General features: G+C 40.8%; 1 protein-coding gene across 1 annotated transcript in view; it reads right to left on the bottom strand.

The window, feature by feature from the left end:
• CALCR (calcitonin receptor) overlaps positions 1 to 26,197 on the bottom strand; it is a 394,427-nt gene that overhangs the window by 31,262 nt on the left and 336,968 nt on the right. The window contains exons 8-11 of the mRNA XM_089692113.1: positions 25,016 to 25,169; positions 21,143 to 21,203; positions 17,643 to 17,709; positions 8,401 to 8,619 (exon numbers count right to left, since the gene is read on the bottom strand). Of these exons, the coding sequence (XP_089548239.1) occupies positions 8,401 to 8,619; positions 17,643 to 17,709; positions 21,143 to 21,203; positions 25,016 to 25,169 (501 nt within the window). The remainder of the gene's footprint in view (positions 1 to 8,400; positions 8,620 to 17,642; positions 17,710 to 21,142; positions 21,204 to 25,015; positions 25,170 to 26,197) is intronic.

Here is a 26,197-nt window from a genome sequence, read left to right as displayed (position 1 = left end):
GTTGCTGCAACATTCAGAGGGTAGGGTCAGAATTTGGCGTAAACAACATGAAAGCATGGATTCATCCTACCTTCTATCAATGGTTCAGGCTGGTGGTGGTGGTGGAATGGTGGGGGGGGGGGGGGAGATTTAAGCTGTACCTAATAAAGTGGCCGATAAGTGTATATTGTACATTCACATCAGTCCCTGCCCAAGAAGCTTACAATCCAAGGTTCCTAACTCAAACCCATAGATACACATACTAGGGCCAAACTAACTGTATGTCTTTGGAGTGTAAGAGGAAACCAGAGTACCGGGAGGAAACCCAAGCAGGCACAGGGAGAACATGCAAACTCCAGGCAGGCGGTGTCGTGATTGGTATTTAAACCGAAACCCTAGTGCTAGGTGGAGGTGCTAACCACGACACTGTACTTATTTTATCATTTATTAAACTCTTATAGGGTTTTTTTTTTTTAAAGTACAGTTATTTTTCCAATGAAACAGCATATACATTCGATCTGTGTGAACAAACCATCATTTACTCATTCGTTTTGGGATTTTTTCAAACAATATTTGGCTGTTTGAATTTGAATGTTCTTAGGACATTTTCTTTTCTGTTTGAAGTTTCTTAAAATACGTTGCTTTCAGTACGGCTTATATTCACCAAAGAAATCCATCTAATAACCTGTATAATGGTTAACACCTTCGATTTGACAACATTGGAACAAACATTTTTTAAAATTAGTGTTATGTTTGTCCTGAGAAACGTGAAATTTCAAAACGTAGAAGAACACTTGCGGTATTCCTTGTGATGTTTATGTGAACGCTGATGCATTTACACAGAGAATTTCTTATATCTAGTCCCCGTAATTGGTTCTCATGATTACTAAATTCATTTTAATCCTTTTTTTGCTGATTTTTAAATTTTATTTTTTACCAATTATTTAATTTTTTTAGGTGTTCGTTCATGTTGGTAATGGCACACTAAAATACAGATCAATAAAAGAAAAAAAAAGAACAAAACTTTATTTCATTGGTAAATACATACACAATGCTTTGTTCTATCTATCTATCTATCTATCCATTCAGACGTATCTGACCCTTGGCGATTGCATGGACCGTCACTCATAAGCGTCATTTTCCATGAATTCTCTTAGCAATTATTTTACAGGGTAGGTTGCCAGGTCTTTCCCCAACCCCCACCATGCAGGAGATCCCGCGTGGCCAGGGATGAAACTAAGACAATTTAGACAGGAGCTAATTAACCTACCAGCATGTCTTTGGAGGGTGGGAGGAAACTGGAGTACCCGGAGGAAACCCACGCGAACACAGGGAGAACATGCAAACTCCATGCAGGAGGCACCATGGTTGGGAATCGAACCCAAGGCAGAAGTGCTAACCAGTAAGCCACTGCGCCGCCCGCTTTGTACCATAAATGCTATTAATTAATGTTTTCACCCAAAAATTTTCACATATGATTCAACTGGAAAAATGAGTGAATCTTGAGTAAAAAATGTGTGAAAACACTGATAAATAGACCATGTCATTTTATACAGGATAAATCACAGAATAAAATTGGCACTTTTTATCTTCCATAATGTTAATTACTTCAAAGATAACCCTGGTCAATTAACATTACAGTATATGGCCAAAGGATTGTGGACATCTGACCATCACACCTATCTTCTGAGCTTGTTGGACACCTCATTCCAAAACCATGGGGATACACATGAAGTTGCCCCCTCTATCTTTGCGGCTGTAACAGCCTCTGTTCTTCAGGGAAGGCTTTCCACAGGATTTTGCTGTGTGTCTGTGGGAATTTGTGCCCATTCAGCCAAAACAAGGTCAACTGCTTATGTTGGACGAGAAGACCAGGCTCACAATCCAAATCATTTCAATGGTGTTCAGTAGGGTTGAGGTCAGGGCTCTGTACAGGCCACTTGGGTTCCTCCACACCAAACTCATCAATCCTTGTTCTTATGTCATCTGCTTAACTAAATAAAGCCTTCCAGTGCTCTACTCCACCCATGGAAGTCCATTAGCCGCTTTCCAACCACCCTATAGCAGAACTGCTTCTACAGGGCAGCAGAGCTGCACAAAATCACACACACATATATATATATATACACGTGATTTCGTATTTCCGAATAGCGTATTCTCCAATCCCAGAGGACGCCATTTTTGGAGAAACGAGCTTCAAAGTCAACCTCATTCTGGCTGGTGGTCTGACACCACTGGAGTTTTAAATGTTTACACTGCCTCTATGCACCTTATCTATGTAAGTGCAATACTTTAATAAATTCTTTGCTGGTTTATCGGGTCGCACTATGAAGTTTTCTTCTTCTGTTTTAAACTTTTCCTTGCATGTTGTGGAGAGCTGTCTGATGTGATAGATTCGTTCAAGGGAGCCTGCAGTTGTCCATTTATCTCCTTTTTCATCTCCTTAATATGGCTAACTAGGGTGTCAGTGTGGGATCTGATCACCATCTGCTCATTTGATCTATTGATTGGAGATCAAAGTGTCTGGTAAGAGGCTGATTTTTTTCTTTTGTATCAAGCATTTGTTGACACCTATGCACTTTCCGTTGGATGATTTCTTTAGAACACGGCACTGTGTTATTGGATTTTGGGACTTTCAATTTTTTAATATATAAATATGGATTTATACCATTTCAATTATTTTATGTACATTTTTTATGTAGCAGCATTTATTTGATTGATTATTGTTTATGATTATTTAGTGTACAGCGCACTCATTTTTTATATGTTTTGTATTTTCTGGGGTAGCGGGTAGTACCCGCTCAACCATTGGCAGCTTCAGTGGTCGATCACCAGGTGCCAGCCAGTGGTTCCCCACCGGGACCCAGTGATCACCGAGTAACACTGACAGGGGAGAGGTCTGTATGTAAACTATACAGATCTCTCCCCTGTCTGCATAGCAGAGCCATACAAAGCAGCGTGCTTACATAATAAAACACAGCAAACAGTAAAACACACTCACAGCACACAATTAACCCTTTGATCACCCCAGATGTTAACCCCTTCCTGCCCAGTGTCATAAGTGCACTTACAGTGCTGTTTATTAGCACTGATCACTGTATTAATCTCACTGGGGATGTCAGTGACAGTTAGTTAGTTTCCCCCAGTGTCAGAAAGCCCACCGCAGTCCTGCAGTTCCGCTATAAGTCGCTGATCTCCGCCATTACTATTATATAAAATAAAAATTCCAGTATCTATACCACCATTTGTAAACACTATAACTTTCATGCAAATCAATTAATTTACACATATTGGGATTTTTTTTAAGTAAAGACATGTAGCAGAATACGTTTTGCCCTAAATGTATGCCGAAATTTGATTTTTACATTTTTTTACTGGACATGTTTAGCATAACACAGCAAAAAGTCAAAAATATTGTTTTTTTTTTCTCAAAATTGTCAGCCTTTTTTTTGTTTATAGCACAAAAAATAAAAAATGCATAGGCGATAAAACATCACCAAAAGAAAGGTGCATTTGTGGGGAAAAAAGGACATACATTTTATTTGGGTGCAGTGTTGTATGACCGAGCAATTGTCAGGAGGGCAAGTGGTTAATGCATGTCTTGCTGGGCCAGAAAAGGGCCTTCACACCACAATGTTGGAATGTCTAGTATTAACAGTGCCTTTCACTGGAAAAACCTGAAGTTAATAATTTGGAGGGGAGTACACATTTTTTGGCCATATACAGTATTGAAGAAAAAAAGCATTTATTTGCTTTGTTACACTTTTTTATTTTTAAATTGGATACAAAAATAATTAAAGTGGTTCTAAAGCCTAAACATTAAGGTAAAAAATGTTCAGGCATCGGTATTGCCCCCCACCCCCCCTTAAACGTACCTGAGCCCTCATTCAATCTAGTGCTGTGCACGTCTGCTGCTCTTCTCTCCCCTTACTTCCGTGCTTTGCAGGCTTTGCTGGGTCAGCAGGAGCCATTGGCTCCCATTGCTGTCAATCTAAACCAGTGACAAGGAAGCGTGTGTCGGGGCCAAGTCCTGTTGTGTGTGTCATTTGGCTTCCATTGCGGGCACTTGGCAGTGGGGAGGCGCCAGGAGTGCCAGGGGGGATCCAAGAAGAGGAGGTTCAGAGCTGCTCTGTTCAATTCTATTGCACAGAACAGGTAAGTATATGTTATTTTTTTTTTTAATTCCTTTACAACCACTTTAAGAAAATTGCCAAAAGAACCTCCAAAATATGTCTTCCTTTAGTATCATACGTAATGACCACTATTGCAGAATGACTAGGCTCACAGCTGAAATTTTGAAATTGCTCTTGTCCACACATTTGAGAGCTGAACAGGTTAAAATGACCCTATTGCTAGCTTGCAGACTTTATATCAGAAAAATCCAGCAAAGAAGAAAAGGAATATTTGCTTTCCTAGCGGGCAGTCTGTTAAATGTGAGGGACCACAGTGTTCGGGGAGACATGCTTACATGGAAGTGTAGAATAGCTGCAGTGGCCGTAGCCGTTGAAGAGAGCAAAGCTTTAAAAGACTGTCCTCAGAAAGGTATTTCTATTCTTCTTTTGAAGAGTTCTTCTGGTATAAATACTGCAAGCTAGCAACAGGGTTGCTTTATGCCACTTATCAATATACAGATAAAATCATTATTTTTTTTAGTGAAAGTCAAGTATGAAGCATCACAATGACTTATTTTAGAGCCTCTTCCTCCATGTTGCATTATGACTCCATTTTCATAATTCAAGTCATAATTTGGATAAAAGCAATTTCTCTTTCTTTCTTTTTTTTAATTTCTGTAATTGAACATTTAAAAGTGCAAGAACAGGGAGTACAAGGAGTACAGAGAAGCGTCCATTCTTTGCACTGTGTTATTTCCATATCTCGAATAATTCAGTTTTTCTAACTGAGAACAATCTCCACCATCTTTAGAATTCTGGCTACAGTTAAATGAAACTTTAGTAAATGTATTATTGTAATTCAGGGAAATTGAGAATTGAAAGCAGTTCTTGTATCAGCCAAGTGCAGAAAAGCAGCAACTGTGTTTTTTTTTATGATTTTGCTGGAGAAAATGAAAACAATTATTTGTTACCAATGAGAAGTCCCCTATACTCTTCATGTCTGAAACCAGTCAACACTAGATATTTAGGTGCCAGCTGTGACAGAAGCAGGAGCAGCAAAGTAGCTGTAGAAAGATGAGGTTCAGCAGCTGGGGAGTCTTTACAAAGTCACTGTCAGTTTCCTCCAAACAGGCATAGTGACTGTATCTCTATGAAAATCAACCTAAAACTCTCCGTCCACTATAAAATAAATTAGTGAATAAATATGGAAAATAGGTGCTATCAAGTTTGCATTGACTATGGAAACCACATGGATAATGTTTCTCCAGAATGATCTATCTTCTATTGGAGTCTTCAGTAAAGATGGGCTTACTGACCTAGTATGGCCACATGGCCATATTTGGTCAATTACATTTTCCAAACATGGTGGTATGGCCATATTATGTCAATAGTGTCCCCAGCATTGCCATCTCTTTGTTACCTGTGGCTGTAGGACAGGAAATTCCATGGCCACAACTGATTGTGTTGGTGAGCTATTTTTTTTGTGATAGTTTCCTGTCGGCTCGGACAGAGTTTGGCCTGAACCTCAGCACATCCCTTAGTCTTTGCAATGGCAAGTTGCAACTTTTACAGATATTCTTGTCTTTTCCAGTGAGTAGGTTCTTCTTTTAATACAGTATGTACAAAAAACAACAGCTTCAGACTAGTCAACTGAGCTTCTACTGAAAGGCTGGGCTTGATGTGATGAAGGATCCTTTGTTTGATTTTCTTGCTGTCCATGGTATTCTTAAAATTCTTTGCCAACAACAAGTTTCAAAGATAAATACTTTTTCTGTCTTGCTTTTTCACTGTCTAGCTTTGACAGAAATGTGTGCAGTTCTAAACTTTGTACACACATCAGTACTTTTAAAGATTGTTTCTAAATCATTCATACTTGCTCTTCCAAGTATCGGTCTATGTAGCGTTTTTGACTGCTGGATCCTTTTGTTGTTAATAATTGATCCAGGGAAGCAGATGTTGTCTATTACTTCTATGTCTTCAACATGAACTCTGACATCAGCTGTCTTCCTTGTTGATATAACTTTAGTTTTTTTCTGCTCCTTCCTTATCTAGTCTTTATCATCATGGGTAGAGGTGTTAAGCATTTCTAAAAATATACCTGTCCACTGTGTCAAGTAAGTCTTGCAGAGCTCTGGTTCCTATAAACCTGATGCTCTAAGACGTTTATGTTAGCAAAGACTTCAAAGATTCTGGTAACATTGATGCCCACAACAAAGAGTTTTCATGGGACACATGGCAAAATGTTGGACCTAGAAACAGAGCACCAAAGGACTTGCGCAATACAAGTAACATTTTATATGGCTTTCAACACAGATAATTGTTGTCCACTGTGTCAGGTAGGTCTTGCAGTGGTCTGCTTACTGTACAAGTGATGCACTAAGATGTGTATGTTAGCAAAGACTTAAAAAACCACTGAAAACATTGATGCACACAACAAAGGGCTCTCATGGTGCACATGGCATAATGTTGGACCCAGAAATGGAGCACTGAAGAACTTTTGCAATACAGGTACGATTTTATACAGATTTCAACACAGATAATTGTTGTCCACTGTACCAAGTAGATCTTGCAGTGCTCTGATTACTGTTCAATGGATGCCCTAAGGTGTTTGATAGCAAAGACTTCCAACAAATGCTCTGGTGACATTGGTGCCCACAACAAACAGCTGTCATGGGACACATGACATAATGTTGGACCATGAAATGGAGCACTGAAAGCTTTGCTCAGTACAGGTAAGATGTTATACAACTTTCAACACAGACAATTGCTATTAGTGATGAGCTTGAGTTTGGCCAAACCCAGAAGACAGCTGTCATTCTGGGGCCAATCAGCTGTGGCCAAGTTATTCTCTAACCTGCAGCTGCATGTATTGAAAGGGTCAGGGATGCTTGTGACATCAATGACCTAATATGACCATGTTAGGTTTGTGATATCTTAAGCAAACCCCAACCTTTTGTGAACATGCAGCTGTGGGTTGAAGAATACCCAACCCACAATTCAATGGCCTGGTACTGATAGCTGAATCAAAACTAAGCTCATCCCTAATTGCTATCCCTAATGCTTTGCTAAATGTTTTTGAGTTGGGACCTAAAATAAGAATGCTATGACTAGGGTAGAAAAAATGTTCTCAGTGAATCTACCGTCCACACTACCATAACATTCCCTGCAATTAACCAGATCACACTTGAAACTGAGTTAATAGTCATTACAACCTTCTATTGCAAAAACAGAAAACGCATTTCTTTTAGACAACAATGCAACTATAAAGCAGCTTAAGGTTGCAGGTCTTTGAAAGCACTAGGAACAATTACAATCTATGTCACTGTAGAGCTATTTCCATATATCAGGCCCTCAGCAGCAACACACCACCCCCGGGGATAATCTCAAAACTAACAGCTGACACCAGCTGATTTATAATCACCACCAGTTGAATACAATGAAATAGAGGACCCCTTACCAACGATAGGTCCCTGATTATTTCACACTAACACTAAATTGACAACCTTCAAATACCCAAACCACTCACCAGCTGCTTTGGCTTTCATAAAATCAATCTATCTACAAGCATCTCTCGTAGTGAGCTAATCGCCAAATTGATGTGCCAATGCTCCTCCCCTCAGACTATCTCAGAACCCCCCAACCAATCTATCCCTATCTGATCAGGAAAGTTACATAGTTAATATGGTTGAAAAAAAGACACAAGTCCATCCAGTTCAACCAACAGAAAATTAAAAAAATGAACACAAATATAAAACCTCCATATACACTATCAAATACCCACAGTTCTTCCAAAGTGATCTCTAATTAACTTGTAACTTAAAAAATTAACTTCTCATGCTCCCTAGCTTTCCATATCTATCCTGCCATGTAGACCCTATGCTTATTTGTTCTGTTTTATTTTGCTCTGGGCCTATTTATTCTTTAGTAGCCTCCTACCCCCTGTAAGAAATTCTACAACAACAGCAACCTCTGGCCACTTTCTGGTGATAAAGATAACATCACTGTGCCTTCCCTTAGGAATCTGGGAAGGCTAAGAATTCAACATTTTACATGAATTCATTCCAGCTGCCCTGTTCTGGGATCTTAGCTTTCTTAGGGCTCTGAGAGAAGGTCCAGGACATCACGTTTGCCCAGACCTTAACCTTTTATATTGGGGAAGGGGGCCACAAAGAAGCAGAGCTTTAGATTTTTATGCAAGGTCCAATTTGGAAACATTTTGCTACTGTTAATATGTAGACATCCTTCATGTATACACTGTAATTTGATAAAAGACAAGCAAAAAAAGATGGAAAAGGCAAGTGTCCGATACCTGATAATGCATCAATATGTGCATGATATAATCATAAATTTCCCCCGCCAGTCGGTTTTCCGGCCGCCATGGAAATATAACAAACTGGATCCCTAATAACGGCACCAGAATTAACGTGGCTCGTACTGCTTTCATGTACATGTTGGACTCCGCCCGATGGGTGTCTCGTAACTTCGTCACAAGCACTAGTACTATGTTCAGAAGGAAAAACAAGTTAACCTGAAAAGATGAAAAGAAGAAAAGAAGTGTGCTGTCATTAGTAGCATTTGTAAGTATACAAAGTATACAATATATTAGTATTTTTGACATGTGATTTCTGACAATATGCCACAATTAAAGTGTAACTAAAGGCAAAAACTTTCTTTTTCATTTTCTTAAGGGAAGGTTATAACCCCTATGAGGGTTTTTGCTATGTCCCATTGGAGAGATTTCCCTCAACTCCCTGTTTCATAGTCAAAACAGGAAATGAAACAGGAAATCTTTCCAAGTGGGGGAATTCCTGGGTGCCACCAGGGTCAACAGAACAGATGTACCCATTAGAAGATTTCCCCTCTGTTCCTTTTCTGGTGTCAACCAAAATTAGGGGATTTTACTTTAGTGTCACTCTCGATGATAATGGTAAACTGGACAAATAGAGAGGGTGAATCTACCTAACAGGGGCCCAGACAGTAATAAAAACTAACACGTGTTCTAATCCCTCTCCACTCCATCCAAACATTAAAAAAATGTACAGAGTGGGGAAAGGACAGTACCTCTGTTGGGATTTTACTGTGGTCTGCGGATCCATTAACTAAATTTCCCCTCACTTCCTATGAGGAGAGGAAGTAATCTCTCTAGTGGGGACATCAGCAGAGCAGTTCATTTTCAGGATTTGGGTTTTTCATTTTTTGCTGCCACAGGGACAGGTGTGGTAAAATCTCCCTAACAGGGTCACTGTCAGTGATAAAAACTTGACAGTTGAGTTGACGGTGTAAAGTTGCTAATTTTAAGGTCATTACAAATGCCAAGGGGGTACTTTTCTGCCTGGTAGAGGTTTAACTTGTGCATATGGAAATACTTTTTACAGTAAGAGCTGTGAAAATGTGGAATAGATTTCTATGGGAGTTAATTCTATCCAGATCAGTAGATTGCTTCAAAAAAGGACCGGATGCCTTTAAATGCACAAAATATAATTGGTTATTAATATTTATAAACAAGAACACTCTAGATGAGCCTTTCTCAACCAGGGTTAACTGAAACTGTAGAGAACATCCAAAGGTTGCGATGGGATCCTTGAGCAATGAGCAATATCTGCCTTTCAGATAATGTTTTCAGGTATCTGAAAGGGGGGCATTCTTCTCACTGACCATCAGTATAAGGGGCATTCTTTTTATTGAGCACCAGCGTAAGGGGCATTCTTCCCACTGACCACCAATGTAAGGAACAACCATTTCATTGACGACCAATGTATGAAGAATTATTTCCACTGACCACTAATGTATAGAGGATTTTTCTACTGACTATCAATGTAAGGATTATTTCTCCCATTGACCATGAATGAAAAGGGGCACTTTTCACATCAATATAAAGGGTCAGTTTTCCATTCAATAATGAAAGGGAACACTACCATTTTCATTGTGCCCGTCTTCTGGCCATTATAATCATTTCTATCATATTATTATTAATATTATTATTACTGAAATAATATAGAGGTATTGGACAACCCTAAGGATGCCATGTTCCTTTTTCTTTATTTATTCTTATATCTACAATTTGATGTTCACCTTAATGTCTCATAAGCTTTAGATATAATAACTGTTAACAGGGGTTCCTTGAGCCCTGAAAGTTGTTTCAAGGGTTCCTTCATGTTAAAAAGTTTAAGAAAGCTGCTGTAGATTGATGATCCAGGGAATATCTGTTTGTCTCAGGGGTACAGGAAGGAATTTTTCCCCTATTAGAGCACATTGAACCATAATTTATAAGGGATTTTTGGCCTTCCTCTGCATCTACTGTAGGTTTGATGGACCTTTTTCAACTGACTATCCATTAAACCATTCACTTTTACTAAGTCTATCGAAATCTAAAAAACATGTTGTGCCTGAAATTGAGCTATATAATAAAATTGGATCTGTAGCCAAAACTTTTTAAACTTTGGAAAAGTGTAGGGAAGCATTTTTATTGCTGTTGGCAATCCCCAGTGGGAAGATTCACCTACATTTTCTGTCCTGGTGGTAACAAGGGCAATCTAAACATATACAGCTGTCACCTAAACAGGTGTTGAAGGGAAATCTCCCAATGCAGACACCTGTTTCAATAACAACTGTTAAAGTTGGGATTTTTCCCTCACTCTGGGGGGATTTTGCCTTACTTCCTATTGTGCCTCCAGGACAGGAAAGGAGGAGAAATTTGACCAGTGGGAACATAGATAGAAATAAAAAGGTTTCTAACCCTTTGCTATGTCTAAACCTTTAAATTTGGAATCCACCCAGATGCCTTGATCAGCAGGCGACCTGCTGAGAGCCTGCGCCAGCCGCTCCCACCCCCTCCAGTGGAGGGATTGAGCAGAGAGCCGGTGACAGATTGAAAACTGAGAACTGAATGATCAGTGATCTTTGATCGCTCAGTTCTCAGTCTTAGAAGCAGTGGGGGACAGATGCTGCATCGAAGCAATGATGCATCTAACTCGGTGAGTATCATTTTTCTTTTACTGAACCCCATACTTCTCTTTTAAAAAGAAAACATCAGCTATGCTCATTGCAAGTCTCTAAATTAATAATTGTTAGAAAACATAAATATTCCTGTGAAAAACATATAGAAGTTATAAACTTGTCCAGTTATAAACTTGTTCATGTTGAAATGCATTTTTATTACAAAATATATGAAAAATATTTTTAAAAATTAATTTCAAATATACTGTCTTTAAAAATACAAATCTACATTTTTGGAATGCATTTACAAATATATGTAAAAATATATGTTAAAATAACTTTTTTATACGTTAAAAAAATCTGAAGAATATATTTAAAAAAAATAAACGGAGGCAACATTTAAAAAAAATATTTTATAAATTTTTTTTTTTACACTGTACCTTTATCAGAAGGAATGCAGTAGTGACAGTTCCTCTTTGTGGAGAGATGTGGGGTCAATAAGACCCCACATATCTCCTCTAGAATATAAAGCACTAGATTGAAGAAAAAAAGGGGTTGATCTAGTGCTTTAAAAAAAAAAAAAGGTCTTGTTTACATGGTGCCAGAACCAAAAGTGACATAATGACGTCACTCCGATCCTCCAAGGGCATAGAGATGAGTGGAGGCCATCTTTCCTTCACTGATCTCTATGCCCAGCGCTGGGATCATTGGATGGGTTCTCAGGTAAGGCTGAGAGCCACCAGAAGGCTGCAGCGGGTAGCAGGCAGCAGGAGGAGAGACAGGCAGTGGGATTATTTTTGGCACCTATACGATGGCTGTTTTCATATTGGCCAAAGGCCAATAGGGGTATTTTCGGCCAAAGCATTTCGACCGCCAAAATTTCAGTGCATCTCTACTACTATGTAATAATGTTATTTTACCTTTAAAGCAGAACTCCATGTAAATTTTGGATTTTCCCATGCAGTAGGGGTGTGCCCGCACTGTATGGGAAAACTGATAGTTTTGTTCAGGGGTTTAGGGAAGAGCTATACTTACCCTGTCTTCCGATCCTTCAGAAAATTGTGCTCCTCCACATCCAGCAGTGGACTGTTCCTGTCATCCTCACACCTGGAACCGGTCTATGGGCGTGATGACATCAGAAACAGTCCATTCACAAGAGCAAGTGTGCAGGGGGGCAGAAGCATCAGGGACTGGTCTAGCGCTCCGAGGATCAGCAGATTTGGTAAGTATATCTTCACTGTTATCATCCCTAGACAAAAGTAAGCAGTTAGCCCATGCAGTGTGGGCACAGCCCTACTATATGGTTAACACATTTTTCAAATTAAAAAGTATAAGAGTGCTGCCCCTTTATAATGACATACACACAAACAGTCCCTTGTGACTTATTTGTTGGTGAATTTTATAGTTTCCAAAAATTAAAGTGCTCTTCATATATCCATGCAATTTGTGCTCTGTGCTCCACACCGGTGGTCTCACTCACTCACTCACCAACTCCTGTGGACCCTTATGAACAAACAAGAGTCAGACTTGTTTTGGTGGAGGAGATGTTGGGTTCTGCTGTGAAACCAGAGAATAACGCACCGACGTGCGCTCCACCGGCCAGAAATTACGTCACTAAGGTCTGCACCTGACGTATTTCACCCCTCCCACTAGGCGTCTTCAGAGGTTTGCTTTGTAATGCTTGTTTACATCTTATGATTGTAAGTGCAATACTGTACATGTTTTATTCCATGGATTTTAATAGGTGGAATTACACTATGTGGCCTTCCTCCTCCATTCCTTATGCCTGAGTACCCAATTGCCACTGATGATGGATCGAAATAGGACAGTGTACCCGAACAAAGGCGGACTACAAGTCACAGCAGAACCCAACAAAATTAGGGTAGGTATGTGTTAAAAATTCTGTGTTTTGTCTGTATCTCTGTTGGAAAGATTTTCTCTCGCTTCTGGTCCTGACAGAAAGTATTAAAACATATTCCCAATAGAAAACAGATAGAATGAGAACCTGGAACGAAGCGTGAAGGATTCCTGGTTTGCAAAATATTACCTCTACGGTGTATAGATGACAGATATACTTTAGAAGCTTTCTGCAAGTATTCAATCTTTTGCTTGTTCCTACATAAAAATTATGTAAGATTTTGTCCTCTATGCATGAGCTGTAATTTATGCTCTCCCGGAGTTCCGTCTTCCAGAACCAAAAGATATTCAGCGCATATGCTAATAATCAGCATATTGGCACCACACATCACCTCCTGGCCGCTTCCCCAACTCCTGCAAGATGTTTCCATCAGTCTGTAAAGAGGAACCTTTGAAGTCCAATGAGAAAATTGCTCTGATGTGTTTCAGACATCTAATAATTCATGTTTATAATCCTGTTTTCTGCTTTTTACTTGGAGTTCATCGTAAGTACAAATTTTCCTGCAGCGTGGGTATTTTATGGGATTTTTGTTGTTGATGTACTCAAAGATGGCCAGAAATCACTGAATAAACAACACCAAGGGAAATAAGAGAAACTGATCGCCCACACACGCTACATGTTCCTCTTACAATGCCATCATATTTATTGATGTACGTCATCAAGGAAAGTGCTGAAGAAACCTGTAGACTTTAGTCTGACAAAACTAGCAGCAGACAGTTCCAGCAGTGGACGGTTGCCTGGCTGTCAAGCTGATCCAACAGATTTGTTCATTTCTGAGTTAGGCTAAATTCACACCACCAGGGGGTGGTAAAAACAGGAGGTTGGCCCTCTTTTACTGCCTCCCCCCTCCCCCAAACTGCCATCCTAAAATGTGACATGGCAGCTGCACAGGTCTGTTTACAATATATATAGATTTGGCGCTGGAGGGGTATGATAGAGCTACATGAAAGTCCAGAATGTCCATCAACAAAGTCCAAAGGAGGGACTCTGAGTGTTCACAATGGCAAATGGCAAACAGCAGCATCAGTGGCAGCACCCTCAGAGTAAAGCTGGACTCCGTATGCAAAGGAAAGAAAATAGAGCGTCATTCAGTGGAAAATTTATTAGCACAATGACAATTGGCAACTCACAAGAATTAAGAAGGAATTAGGCATGTCACCAGTAATGTGGTCCAAACTCCCGGGAAACCAAAGGAGGACAGGGGTGTCCAAGCATCAGGGTTGTAGCTGGAGAGAGGATCCTGCAGCGGCCGGCCGCTGCAGGGAACCAGCGTGGAATGCAAATGGCGCCAGGGTGGATGTGACATCAGTGTTGGAACGTGATGATGTGGATGGGCAGTAACGCGTTTCGATGGTCTGAGGAAGAAGGTCCACTTCGAAACGTGTTAGTGATCATCCACATCATCACGTTCCAACGTTTCAAATATATTTTTCTTCCATATGGGATGGCTGGAGCTGGATGCAACTCACATAGCAGACTATGAGGTATCAGTCACAGCCCTGGAAGGACCCTGCTGGAGTGAGGAATAAGATTGGCATACAGTACACCCCTAGACATAAACAGCATTTAAGCCTTTTAGTGTGGGGGGAGGGAGGCAATTACAAAGATAGATTTTTTTTCATTCCTAGAGTTGGGCTTTAAATCACAACTCTAAAGGGCTAAATGTTTATTGAGCAAAAGTATCTTCCAGCTTTTAAAAAAAACATTCAGCTTAGAATGACATATGCACCTTCAGTCCAGAGCTGTCTGTGGTAGTACCTCTTCTTCGGCACAAGATTTTCTCAGTTATCTGGGTTGAATGGTACCCAAGCAGGGGCGGACTGACCATTCGAGCACTCGGGCCGTGCCCGAGGGCTCGGGGTCAGTAGGGGGCCCCATGAGATGACCATGGTACCTTTCATTGGCTTTTTCATACGCTTTTTTGGGTGTGGGCAAGGACACAGGGGCCCCATGATCCCCTATTGCCCGGGGGCCCCATGAGTTGTCAGTCCGTCCCTGTACCCAAGGTCATTTAATTAGAAGACTGAGAACCTTAGTGTGAATGCAGGGCTTCATGGACTCACCCTTGAGGGGGGAGAGGGGGTTGGCACTGCTCTCTTCATAAGTAAGAATGCCACAGCCCAGAGAAGAGAAGAAAAGGTAAGCATATAAACAAAAATGGCACAAATAAAATCTAGTGAACATATGGAGTACAGATTTGGGCTTTAAGCACGTTTGAATCATTGACCAAGGGCAAACATGGTTTACATGCCATGTAAAGTGCCAGAAAAGTGCCAGAATGCCTCAGGTTTATATTTGTCAACATTACAGCCAGGGAACTAGCATTCTAAAAGGACAACTTAGCAATGAAGCCACCATGATTCTCTCACGACAGAATCCCTTTAACTTATAGCCTTTTACTGATTATTAATATGCTTAGTAATGAATTAAATCACTTTTTCGTTGCAAAAAAAGAAAGTATCAAAATTCATAAAGCTAAATCTGTAGTAAAGAGTCATTCAATAATACACTATATGGCCAATGGTATATTGACATTTGACCACTACGCTTACCAATATGACTAAATGTATGTAGCTACCCCTCCAAATGTTTGAGTTCAGGTTTTTCCAGTGAAGGATACTGTTCAACAACATACAACGACATTTTCGACAATTTTGGACTCCCAAAATTGCGATGACATTTTGTTGAAGACTCTTTTCTGTTCCAGTATGACTTCACCTCTTCGCACAAAGCCAGCTCCATGGTTTGAGGAGTTTGGCATGGAGAAACTCAACTGTCCTGCACCTTAACCCTACTGAACTCTTTTCGGATGAACTGAAAGGCTGATTGAGAGACCAGTTTTCTCATCCAACCTCAGTACCTGATCTCACAAATGCTCTTTTTGGCTGAATGGGCATAAATTCCCACAGAAGCTCCAAAACCACGTGGAAAGCCTTCCCAGAACAGTGGAGGCTGCTACAGCCACAAAGGGGGCAACTATATTAATGACCATGGTTTTTGAATAGGATATTCAACTAGCTTATAAAGGTGTGATGACTAGGTGTCCAAAAACATTTGGCCATAGTATATATATGTTATCTGCTAAATTAAATGTAGATTTTTTTTTCATTGCATAATGAAAATAGGGAGGTTTCAGGAAACAAGTTCCAAATTCATAGTCATAAAATAAAGGATTTTTAGAAACTATGGGTTAAATTTAAAACCACATTCACTCCTTCAAATCAGTTCCCCTTACATGAGTTCCCCATTCTTCAGTGGTAAATCCAGGACTAACATTTGTGACATGTACGATAGTTGCCAATGTTACATTCCCCAGCAAGCTTTGAAATATGTGTTGTTTATAAAAGCCCGATTAATAATTATAATAATGATTCACTGCAGATTTTTAAGTAGAGTTCCCATTTGCTGCATGTACATCAGAGTGGGAGTACCCAGATTGACTGTCCTTATACCATTTGTCTTATTTCAGGATGGGGACATTATGATGCATTACCTAGATGCAAGGCATACAGCATATATTACAACAAACGGAAGACCCATTGGGCCTTACGCCATCACGTATATCACAGTGGTTTATAGTCCACACGTTGTGGTGAAGAAACCATGTGAAGCAGGGTTCTGCTATCTACATCTATTATTCCATCAAGGACACCAACAGGGTCTCCTCCATTTATAAGAAATTTTGCAACTATCTGCATCTACCAACGGTGGATGGGCCCCAATCACATGTGCCTCAATAGGGTTGTACTGCATGAATTTATATTCATATTACTGGGGTATATCCCCCTTTTATGTAATTTTTTACCCACATTGCCTTGAATAGGCTAAGGGTTATGTTTCTCTCCACATGGCAACTGTATTAGCTATTATGCATAGCATGTCATAATTATATTATATATACCTATGGTACAATGTTTTGAAATACCTCCTACAGGTAGTGTAACCTATGTGCAGTGCTGCAAATGCTTTAGACAAGGTTTGTCATTGTCTCTGCAGCACATATATATCCAGACCGGTCTTGGTGTGGTTTTAAATGGTTTTAGGTCTGTGTGTATTGTCTCATACTGAGGTGATGGTAAACCAGGGTGATTGCACTATTGGCTATCATTAATGTTTAATAAAGCATAATGTTTTGGAAATTTTTCCGAGCATCGCATTCTGTCCATAATGTAGCCGCTTTCTTGTGAATCTCTTTTCACAATTTTTTTGTTGGTTAGCATCCAAAGAGTAGCCAGGGTCCAATTTGTGGTCAAAAGGCAGGCTGATTCAGAGCGCAGTCAAAGTCCAATCTGAGGTCAATAACAAAGTAATCTAAACTAGCTGGCAGTGCAGGGCTTGGGAAAAGATGAAGATCAAGGCACAGGAACAAGGCAGGTAAACAGGGAGCTTGAAGCAAGTATTGCAAACACTATCACAAATAAGACACTGAGGGCTTGGCAGGCTTAAAACAGGTTTGAACACCACCCTGCAGGGTGCCTACATCAATCACCATGTAGGTGGACAGTCATATAGATAAAGTGCGGCCCAGCCAAAACGTGTGTGGTGGAATGAGACCTGCAGTTGCCATGGAACAGGAGCGTTACACGCTCCTGACAACATGGAACTTTGCCCAATTTCGTCCAATATAAATAAATGTTCCACTCTACACATAATGTTTTCTATATTTTGCTCCATAAAAAATGAATTGTTAATCTTACCAATAATGCAGCCATGATTGGACCGTGAACGATGTATAACAAATGTGTCTCCACGCTCATCCAGCAGCTGAAGAAAAACATACATATTTAGGATAAAACGGATCTAAGCTTTATCAGATTTTATTTGCAAATATTTTTTCAGTTGTAGAACTTTCTTGTAGCTGTCCTGTCTTCCTCCCTCCAGCATTACTGGGTAATGCTCCAATTTTTTTATTTATTTATTTTTTATATAGCACCATGTGTATAACCAATCAACCATACTGGATTTATAGTTCTATATAAATAAAATGTATTTTCTTTCTTTCAAAGCCAACAATCCTTGTATCTTCTAAGTGTCCCTGTATTTTTTCACTTAAACATCTTTTCAAGCCAAATTGTTTGGAGATATTTGCATGTAACCAGGAGGATCACATTTGACCTGTAACACAGCTGCACAGGATTATTATTATTATTTTTTTTTTACTATATATATATACTTCAAAACCTCTCCACTAGTGATGAGCCCAACCTCACTGAAATTATTGGGAGATAATTAGAAGCCAATAATGGCCATTTTCTAAGCTAATAGGCAAGGAGTTGTCAAAGAAATGGCAATGGGGGTGGGGGAGTTGCCCTGGGCACTGAACTGGGGAACATGTATCAAAACAAAAAATACATTTTTTTTAATTCTGTTTGTTGAAGTGCAGTGATTTTAATCATGCCTAAAGGGCAACAATAAAAATGCCAAATTATTTTATTTGGCTGGAGATTCCCCTTCATTGATACCAGACCCTTATCCTTCATGAGGTCTGGTATAGATGTCAAGGAGGGGACCCCGTACTTTATTTCTTGTTCCTCCTTAAAGCAGTAGTAAAGTTAAAAAAAAACACCCTCTCCCTTGAAAGTTCAGGGCATAATGTGCTAGTATGCATTGCGTACTAGAACATTACGAAGACTTACATTAAAACAAAGCCCTCCAGCGGTGCGCTGTCAAGGCTGACAGGGCTCCCGTTTTCACCCGGTCTTTCTTCTGGGTTCATTGCCTCCAGTCATTTGACCACCCGAGCTGCGATGATGCGATAATTGCAGCACAGCTCTCTGATGAGATGGCATACTCAGTCCTGTCCTGTCAGAGCATGGTGTGCATGCACCGGTGACATCACTAGCAGTAGAAATGTAAATATCTCCGAAATGATGCACAAAATATTCTTAGTACCTACAGGTATGCTGTGTTATAGGCTAAGTCACCAAGCGGTGTTTACTACCATTTTAAAATCCACACCAGGCCTGAAGAGTCTGGTATGAGCTATGAGGAGGACCCCACACTGGGGGGCTATCTGTACCCCTTTGTTTACATTCACCGGTCAGAAGGGAATCCCTAGCTGACAGCTAAGTGGGCCAGTTGGGGATACTGGTTGCTAGGATGCTGGCAACCACCAGCTCACTAACAACAAGCAGCCCTGAGCAAAAAGCTGTAGTAATAACACTGCTAAATGTTTCACTTCCCACTGCAGACAAAGGTTCGGCTCAGCTGAACACCAATTTAGCTTGGTCTTTGCCAAACCTCTAAAAGGCTGTCATCTTTTAAAATGCTGCCCAAACGGAAACGCAAGTTCAGTGAGGTTCCCAGTGCATGAAGCTATGGTGCAGTTTCCTTTGCTTGAGGGTATCATTTAAATGGCACCTCCACGCATCCCTTGAGTGGCAGCATGTTTTTCTGTGCAGGTGGTTGCGGATGTGGGAACAGGTTCAGTCCCATAAAGGGCAATCACCTGCACAGTTGTGAACCTAGCCCTGGGAGTGTCATATGGTCCCATCCCGAAGAGGAAGGACCCTTTCCCTGACCTCTACCATTGCTCAGAGCATGCGAGTAAATCGTGTATATTATTTTAACAGAAATATTTGCTTTTAGAAATGTTTTAAGCCAAGGGTCTCCAAACTTTCTAAACAAAAGGGCCAGTTTACTGTCCTTCAATTTTTAAGAGGGCCAAACTGTGGCCAGTGGGAGTAGAAAATTTCTTGGTGTCATAGGGAGTAGAGTATCCCCTCTTCAGTATTAGGGGGAGTCATAGTGTCTCATATTTAGTGTCAGTGGGAAGAATAGTGTCCCATCATTGGTGTCAGTGGTAGGAATAGTGTCCCATCATTGGTGTCAGTGGTAGGAATAGTGCCCCATCATTGGTATCAATGATAAGAATCATGCCCCATCATTGGTATCAGTGGTAGGAATAGTGCACCATCTTTGGTATCAGTGATAAGAATCATGCCCCATCACTGGTGTCAGTGAGAGGCATGGTGCCCCATCATTATTGTCAGTGGGAGGAATAGTGCCCCATCATTGGTGTCAGTGGGAGGAATAGTGCCCCATCATTGGTGTCAGTGGGAGGAATAGTGCCTCATCATTGGTATCAGTGATAAAAATCATGCCCCATCATTGGTATCAGTGGGAGGAATATTTCCCCATCATTGGTGTCAGTGGTTGGAAAAGTGCCCCATCATTGGTCTTAGTGGGAGGAATAGTGCCCAATCATTGGTATCAGTGGGAGGAATAGTGCCCCATCATTGGTGTCAGTGGGAGGAATAGTGCCCCATCATTGGTGTCAGTGGGAGGAATAGTGCCCCACCATTGGTGTCAGTGGGAGGAATAGTGCCCCATCATTGGTATCAGTGGGAGGAATAGTGCCCCATCGTTGGTATCAGTTGGAGGAATAGTGCCCCATCACTGGTATAAGTTGGAGGAATATTGCCCCATCATTGGTATCAGTTGGAGGAATATTCCCCCATCGTTGGTATCAGTTGGAGGAATAATGCCCCATCGTTGGTATCAGTTGGAGGAATATTGCCCCATCATTGGTATCAGTGGGAGGGATATGGCCCCATCATTGGTATCAGTTGGGGAAATATTGCCCCATCATTGGTATCAGTGAGAGGAATATTGCCCCATCATTCATATTAGTGGGAGGAATAGTGCCCCATCATTGGTATCAGTGGGAGGAATAGTGCCCCATCATTGGTATCAATTGGAGGAATAGTGCCCCATCATTGGTATCAATTGGAGGAATAGTGCCCCATCATTGGTATCAGTGGGATGAATAGTTCCCCATCATTGGTATCAGTGGGAGGAATAGTGCCCCATCATTGGTATCAATTGGAGGAATAGTGCCCCACCATTCATATCAGTGGAAGGAATAGTGCCCCATCGTTGGTGTAAGTGGGAGGCTTGGTGCCTCATTGTCAGTGTCAGGAACTATGCCCCAATGTTTCTGACAGTGGGGGTAATAATGGCCCAAGGGCCAGATAAAAGCAAGCCAAGGGCCACATCTGGCCTCCAGGCTGCAGTTTGGAGACCACTGCTTTAAACCATTATTGTATTTTTAAAAAAAACGTGGCAAGTGTTTAAAAAACAGACTGTCATAGAAAACTATATGGCTTTTCTTGAACTTTAAGTGTGAGGGACATTTGTCTATTTTTGAGTACTGCAATAATGTAGCTAAAACTGACAAAAACATTTTATCACTTACTTGTCGTTAAAGTACTTTGTCCTTGCAAAAGCATGAATTGAAGTAGGCACTAAAGGGAACCCTGAACAGGGACAGGAGAACATAAAGGTTAGCCAAGCCAATATAAAATTAAATTTGAATGTACAACTGATATGATATAATGTTATGTTATGTAACCAGTTTAATGGTTTTTATTGTGTGCTCTGTAAAGTGCACCTGTGCCCATAATATTAACATTAACATATTTACATTTTCCTAACCACCAGTAAAAGAGCTTTAAAACAAAAATTCACTGACCCCTGTAGCTGTGAAGATATTAAAGTGTTACTAAACCCACAACAGTACAATCAGTCTGTATATGCAGTAAAGCACGCTTGTTATACTCACTGTGGAACCTAAGGGGTTAATCCTCTGCATTGTGTAAAAAGGCTATATACTGCTGATGAGAAAAGGTTTTTAGCAGTTTATATTTACTAAAATAATTGCACTTCCATATTGTGTGTACTGTGGGAGACCAGATATAGTGAATGCAGGGTCCGGGGAGACCAGAGATAGTGAATGCAGGGTCCAGGAGACCAGATATAGTGAATACAGGGTCCGGGGAGAGCAGATATAGTGAATGCAGGGTCTGGGGAGACCAGATATAGTGGATGCAGGGTCTGGGGAGACCAGATATAGTGGATGCAGGGTCCGGGGAGACCAGATATAGTGAATGTAGGGTCCGGGGAGACCAGATATAGTGAATGCAGGGTCCGGGGAGAGCGGATATAGTGAATGCAGGGTCCATGGAGACCAGATACAGTGAATGCAGGGTCCAGGGTTTAGTAACACTTTAAAGCCTAGATTTAGCTAAAACCAAGAACATAAATATCAGGGGCATAACTTACAATTAATGTTATGTGACCATTGGGCTGATTCTTCTTCTTTTAGAAAACTTCCTCCATCCTACCCCTCAAACCAATCCTGCCTCCATATTCTTCATAAATACAATGTGGTAGAACTACCAACCATCTACGCTCCCCCAATCATAGATCTTGTGTCCTTCATAGAAGATGTTGTGTAGCTTCTATGAATGGTGGATCTGGCTGGAAAGGGTGGCATTGTAGAGTTCTCTAGATGAGCACTTCTGACAACCCTTTAGTTGTATTAAAGTATATGTAGCCCTCACCTTGTAAAACAACCCATACAGTTTAAAATAGAAAAAAAAGGTAAAACATTGGTGTATATGTATAAAAAACATATACTCTCTGTTCTCAGCTGCATAAAGAGTTGGGGGTGGAGAAACAGCAGCACACTGGTCTTCCCAGTGAATGGCTGTGGGGGGGGGGGGTGTCAGCACAAGTTTGATCATTGGAGGAGAGCAGACTGAGTTCCCAGCACAACCAGGGAACTGACCATGCTGTGCTCTCCTGCCTAGTGTTGTCAGTTTTTGAAAAAAAAAAAAAAAGAGGGACTGGCAGGAACACCAGGGATTTCACAAAAGAAAGCAATACAAAGAGAACAGGATATTTTTTCATACAAGTACATGGTACAGTGGGAACACATCAGGAATGTGTAATGTAGTAACACATTTTTTAATGCCCGCAACACACTGGAAGATTACGCCAGTGTGTGTGTGTGTGGGAGGGGGGGGGGTACAGAAGAAGATGTCTCTAAGAAGAAGAGGAATCAGCACAAGGGACATATCATACTAACTATAAGTTATGTCTGTTGTGCTTATTTGTATCACAGCTCTTCTCCACTTATGTCCTCTGACAGCCTGCCAACCTTCCAATGTAGATAAACAGCAGGTATTAAAACCAGACTTCAAATTCTATATTCAGTCTTTGAGAATGACTTACTCCACATAACATGCTGCTGCAGAGGTCAGTAAAGGGTTTGGGTCCTAAACTGTTTCTCTGCTTGTTAAAGTTGAACTCCAGCCGTAACTTCAGTCTTGCACAGTTATATATATATATTCCTCTACTGTACCAAAATTGATTTAGCTGCACACTGTTTTTCACAATCTGTATTAGACGCTGCAGCAAGCCAGACAGAGCCAGCTTCATTTCCTGGCTGGAGGACATGAAGTTTCATCTAGCCCCTTCCTCCCTAGCCCTATTGTGCCTGGCCTGTTCCTATCATTTATTGGACTTTAATTCTTGGAGGCTTAGCATCACATGTGGGTGTTTTCTAGGATGGTCTGCATGCAAGTCTGCCTAGAAAGGCCCACTCCTGATGTCCTTCTTTCAAGGAATTCTAATATTTACATGCGTCTCTTGAGAGAAGAACAGGCCAAGAGATAATGAAACCTCACAGGACTGGCCTAAAAACTTTGGAAAAGGTGACCCACATGAAAGACAAATATATTTGAACTATATTTAAAAAATATTCTTCCCAAATATATTGCCATATATTTGAAATGCTACAATTTTGGCCATATTCAATATATTTCAAAATATATTTCAATAAATATATATACAGTATGTTGAAATGTGTTTTTATTACAAAATATATGAAAATATTTTTAAAAATACATTTCAAATATACTGTATGTCTTTAAAAATACAAATCTACATTTTTTTATGCATTTACAAATATTTTAACATATTTTTTTTTATTCCATAAAGTTTATACATATTTTTACATATTACTTTTTTATATGTTAAAAAAATCTGAAGAATATATTTTACATCAGGTGTTTCCATCAGAGTGCCCCCTTATATCAGGTGTCTCCATCAGAGTCCCCCTTTTTACATCAGGTACCCATCAGAGTGTCCCTTTATGTCAAGAGTCCTCATCAGAGTCCCTCTTTACATCATGTCTACTCATCAGAGTCCTCATTTACATTAGTTTGCCATCAGAGTGGCCCCCCTTACATTAGGTGTTCCCATCAGAGTGCCCTCTTACATCAGTGTTCCTATCACAGTACCCCCTTACATCAGGGTCCCCATCAAAGTTCTCCTTTACATCAGGTGTCTCCATCAATGTGCCCCTTATATCAGATGTCCCCACCAGAGTGTCCCCATACATATAAATAGTTATTCCCATCAGAGTGCCCCCTTACATCAGTGTTCCCATCAGAGTGCCCCTTACATCAGTGTTCCTATCACAGTACCCCTTACATCAGGGTTTGGGGTGGGCTGTGCTCCCCCAGATTTTAGTTGTGCAGGTCTCTGAGAGTGCATCCACTGATCCATGACCCAGTCTGATGCAGACAGTTGATATAAGGAGATACTCTGATGAGGACAATCCATGCAAGGGGGCACTCTGATTGGGACAGCAGATGTAAGGAGGCACTCTAATGGGGACACCTGATGTAAGGGGGCACTCTGATGGGAATAACTATTTATATGTAAGGGGACACTCTGGTGGGGACATCTGATATAAGGGCCACACTGATGGAGACACCTGATGTAAAGGAGAACTTTGATGGCGCACCCCCTAGATCTGGCCCTGCATTCAATGAATTGCACTTCTTCAGGAGAATTCCAGAAAAAAAAGTAGACTTTTTTGGTCCTGCATGGGCACAACTACCATTTCTAGATGTTTCCTATAACATAGTAAATCTTTACTTTTTAGGTTCAGGTCAGCTTTCAATGACAGAAATATTAGCACTGCCTGAATTCAGATCAGAGGAGGAGATATGATTATAACTTCCTTCGTCGGCATGGTTGTTAGAATTATTTTTGGGTATGATCAGTATAAACAGAGTCACATTTACCGCCATAGAAAACAAGACTTCTTTCCAAGTGGCATACATTTACACAGATAAGACCTGTTTTCCTTCTTTCCATGCCATTTGTAATGATAACATAATTCTTTTTCCCTGTTTGTAGGTATTTGTAGATTGCTGGAAGGGATAACGGCATTTTGGCTTCAGAATGAGTAAGCTATAGAGAGTCTGGCACTTACCCCAGCCCAGGAGGTAATACCAATGCAGATGCTGTTCTTCGGCAAACACAGCCACCACTATTAACGTATGGAGGTAAATGCCCTCACACAGCATCCAGAAATAATTACAGCCCAGCATATACTGATGGAAGAACTGCAGGACTTTGCAGCTGACCTGGAAGACAGAACATATCCATCACAGTCTATAAACCATTACCTGATTGTCTAATGGTTGAAGCAGTACTGTCATATCAAACATCGTCTGAATGATTTGATCATGTCATAAAGGACGGTGATACAGACATCCAAATAAAGAGTATTTGTCATCTGTCATGTTCCCATGTTCTTGTATAGATTATTCAGTTGTGTCAAGAGGGAAATGTATTTATGTTTGCACTGGTGTCTATGGAATACTCTACTCATGCCACCAATGTGATATTTTAATTACATCATGTTCTTAAAGCGATAATAAACCCAAAACCAAAAAATGTAATATATTGCAGCTTACCAATCATTAGATGTGGTGGCTGCATTCATTTTCTTTTTTTAGGCTGACATCAAGATGTACACAAAAGAAGTGCTGGCTTTAAAAAACTAAAATACAAAAACAGACCCTGGTCTGGTCTGGCATGGATTTTGAGGGGTACCCTACGGCAAAAGTTTGGTGTGGGGTCCCCCCAAAATCAATACCAGACCATTATCTGATTATCTGAGCATGCAGCCTGGCAAGCCAGAAAAAGGGGGTATGAGGGGGTCCCTCATCATATCACGACTCAACTACTGCAACTCCCTCCTCACTGGCCTGCCTCGCCGCTGGCTATCCCCGCTTCAGTCGATCCTGAATATGGCTGCCAGACTCATTCACCTTTCCAACCGCTCCGTTTCCGCCACCCCCCTCTGCCAATCCCTCCATTGGCTTCCGATTGTGCAACGGATCAAATTCAAAATCCTAACACTGACGTACAAAGCTGTCCACCATACTGCCCCGAACTACATCACTGACCTAATATCCAAGTACCACCCAACACGCACACTCCGCTCCTCACAAGACCTCCTTCTCTCTAGTTCCCTGGTCTCCTCCTCCCATGCCCGCCTCCAGGACTTCTCCAGGGTGTCACTCATCCTCTGGAACTCCCTGCCCCAACCAATCAGATTATCACCTACTCTCCTCTCCTTTAGGCACACCCTGAAAACCCATCTCTT

This window comes from Staurois parvus, unplaced genomic scaffold, assembly GCF_062004578.1.
Source record: "Staurois parvus isolate SC_StPar_1 unplaced genomic scaffold, SC_StPar_1.0 ptg000576l, whole genome shotgun sequence".
NCBI classification, from domain to species: Eukaryota; Metazoa; Chordata; class Amphibia; order Anura; family Ranidae; genus Staurois; species Staurois parvus.
This window is presented reverse-complemented; position numbering and strand designations above follow the sequence as displayed.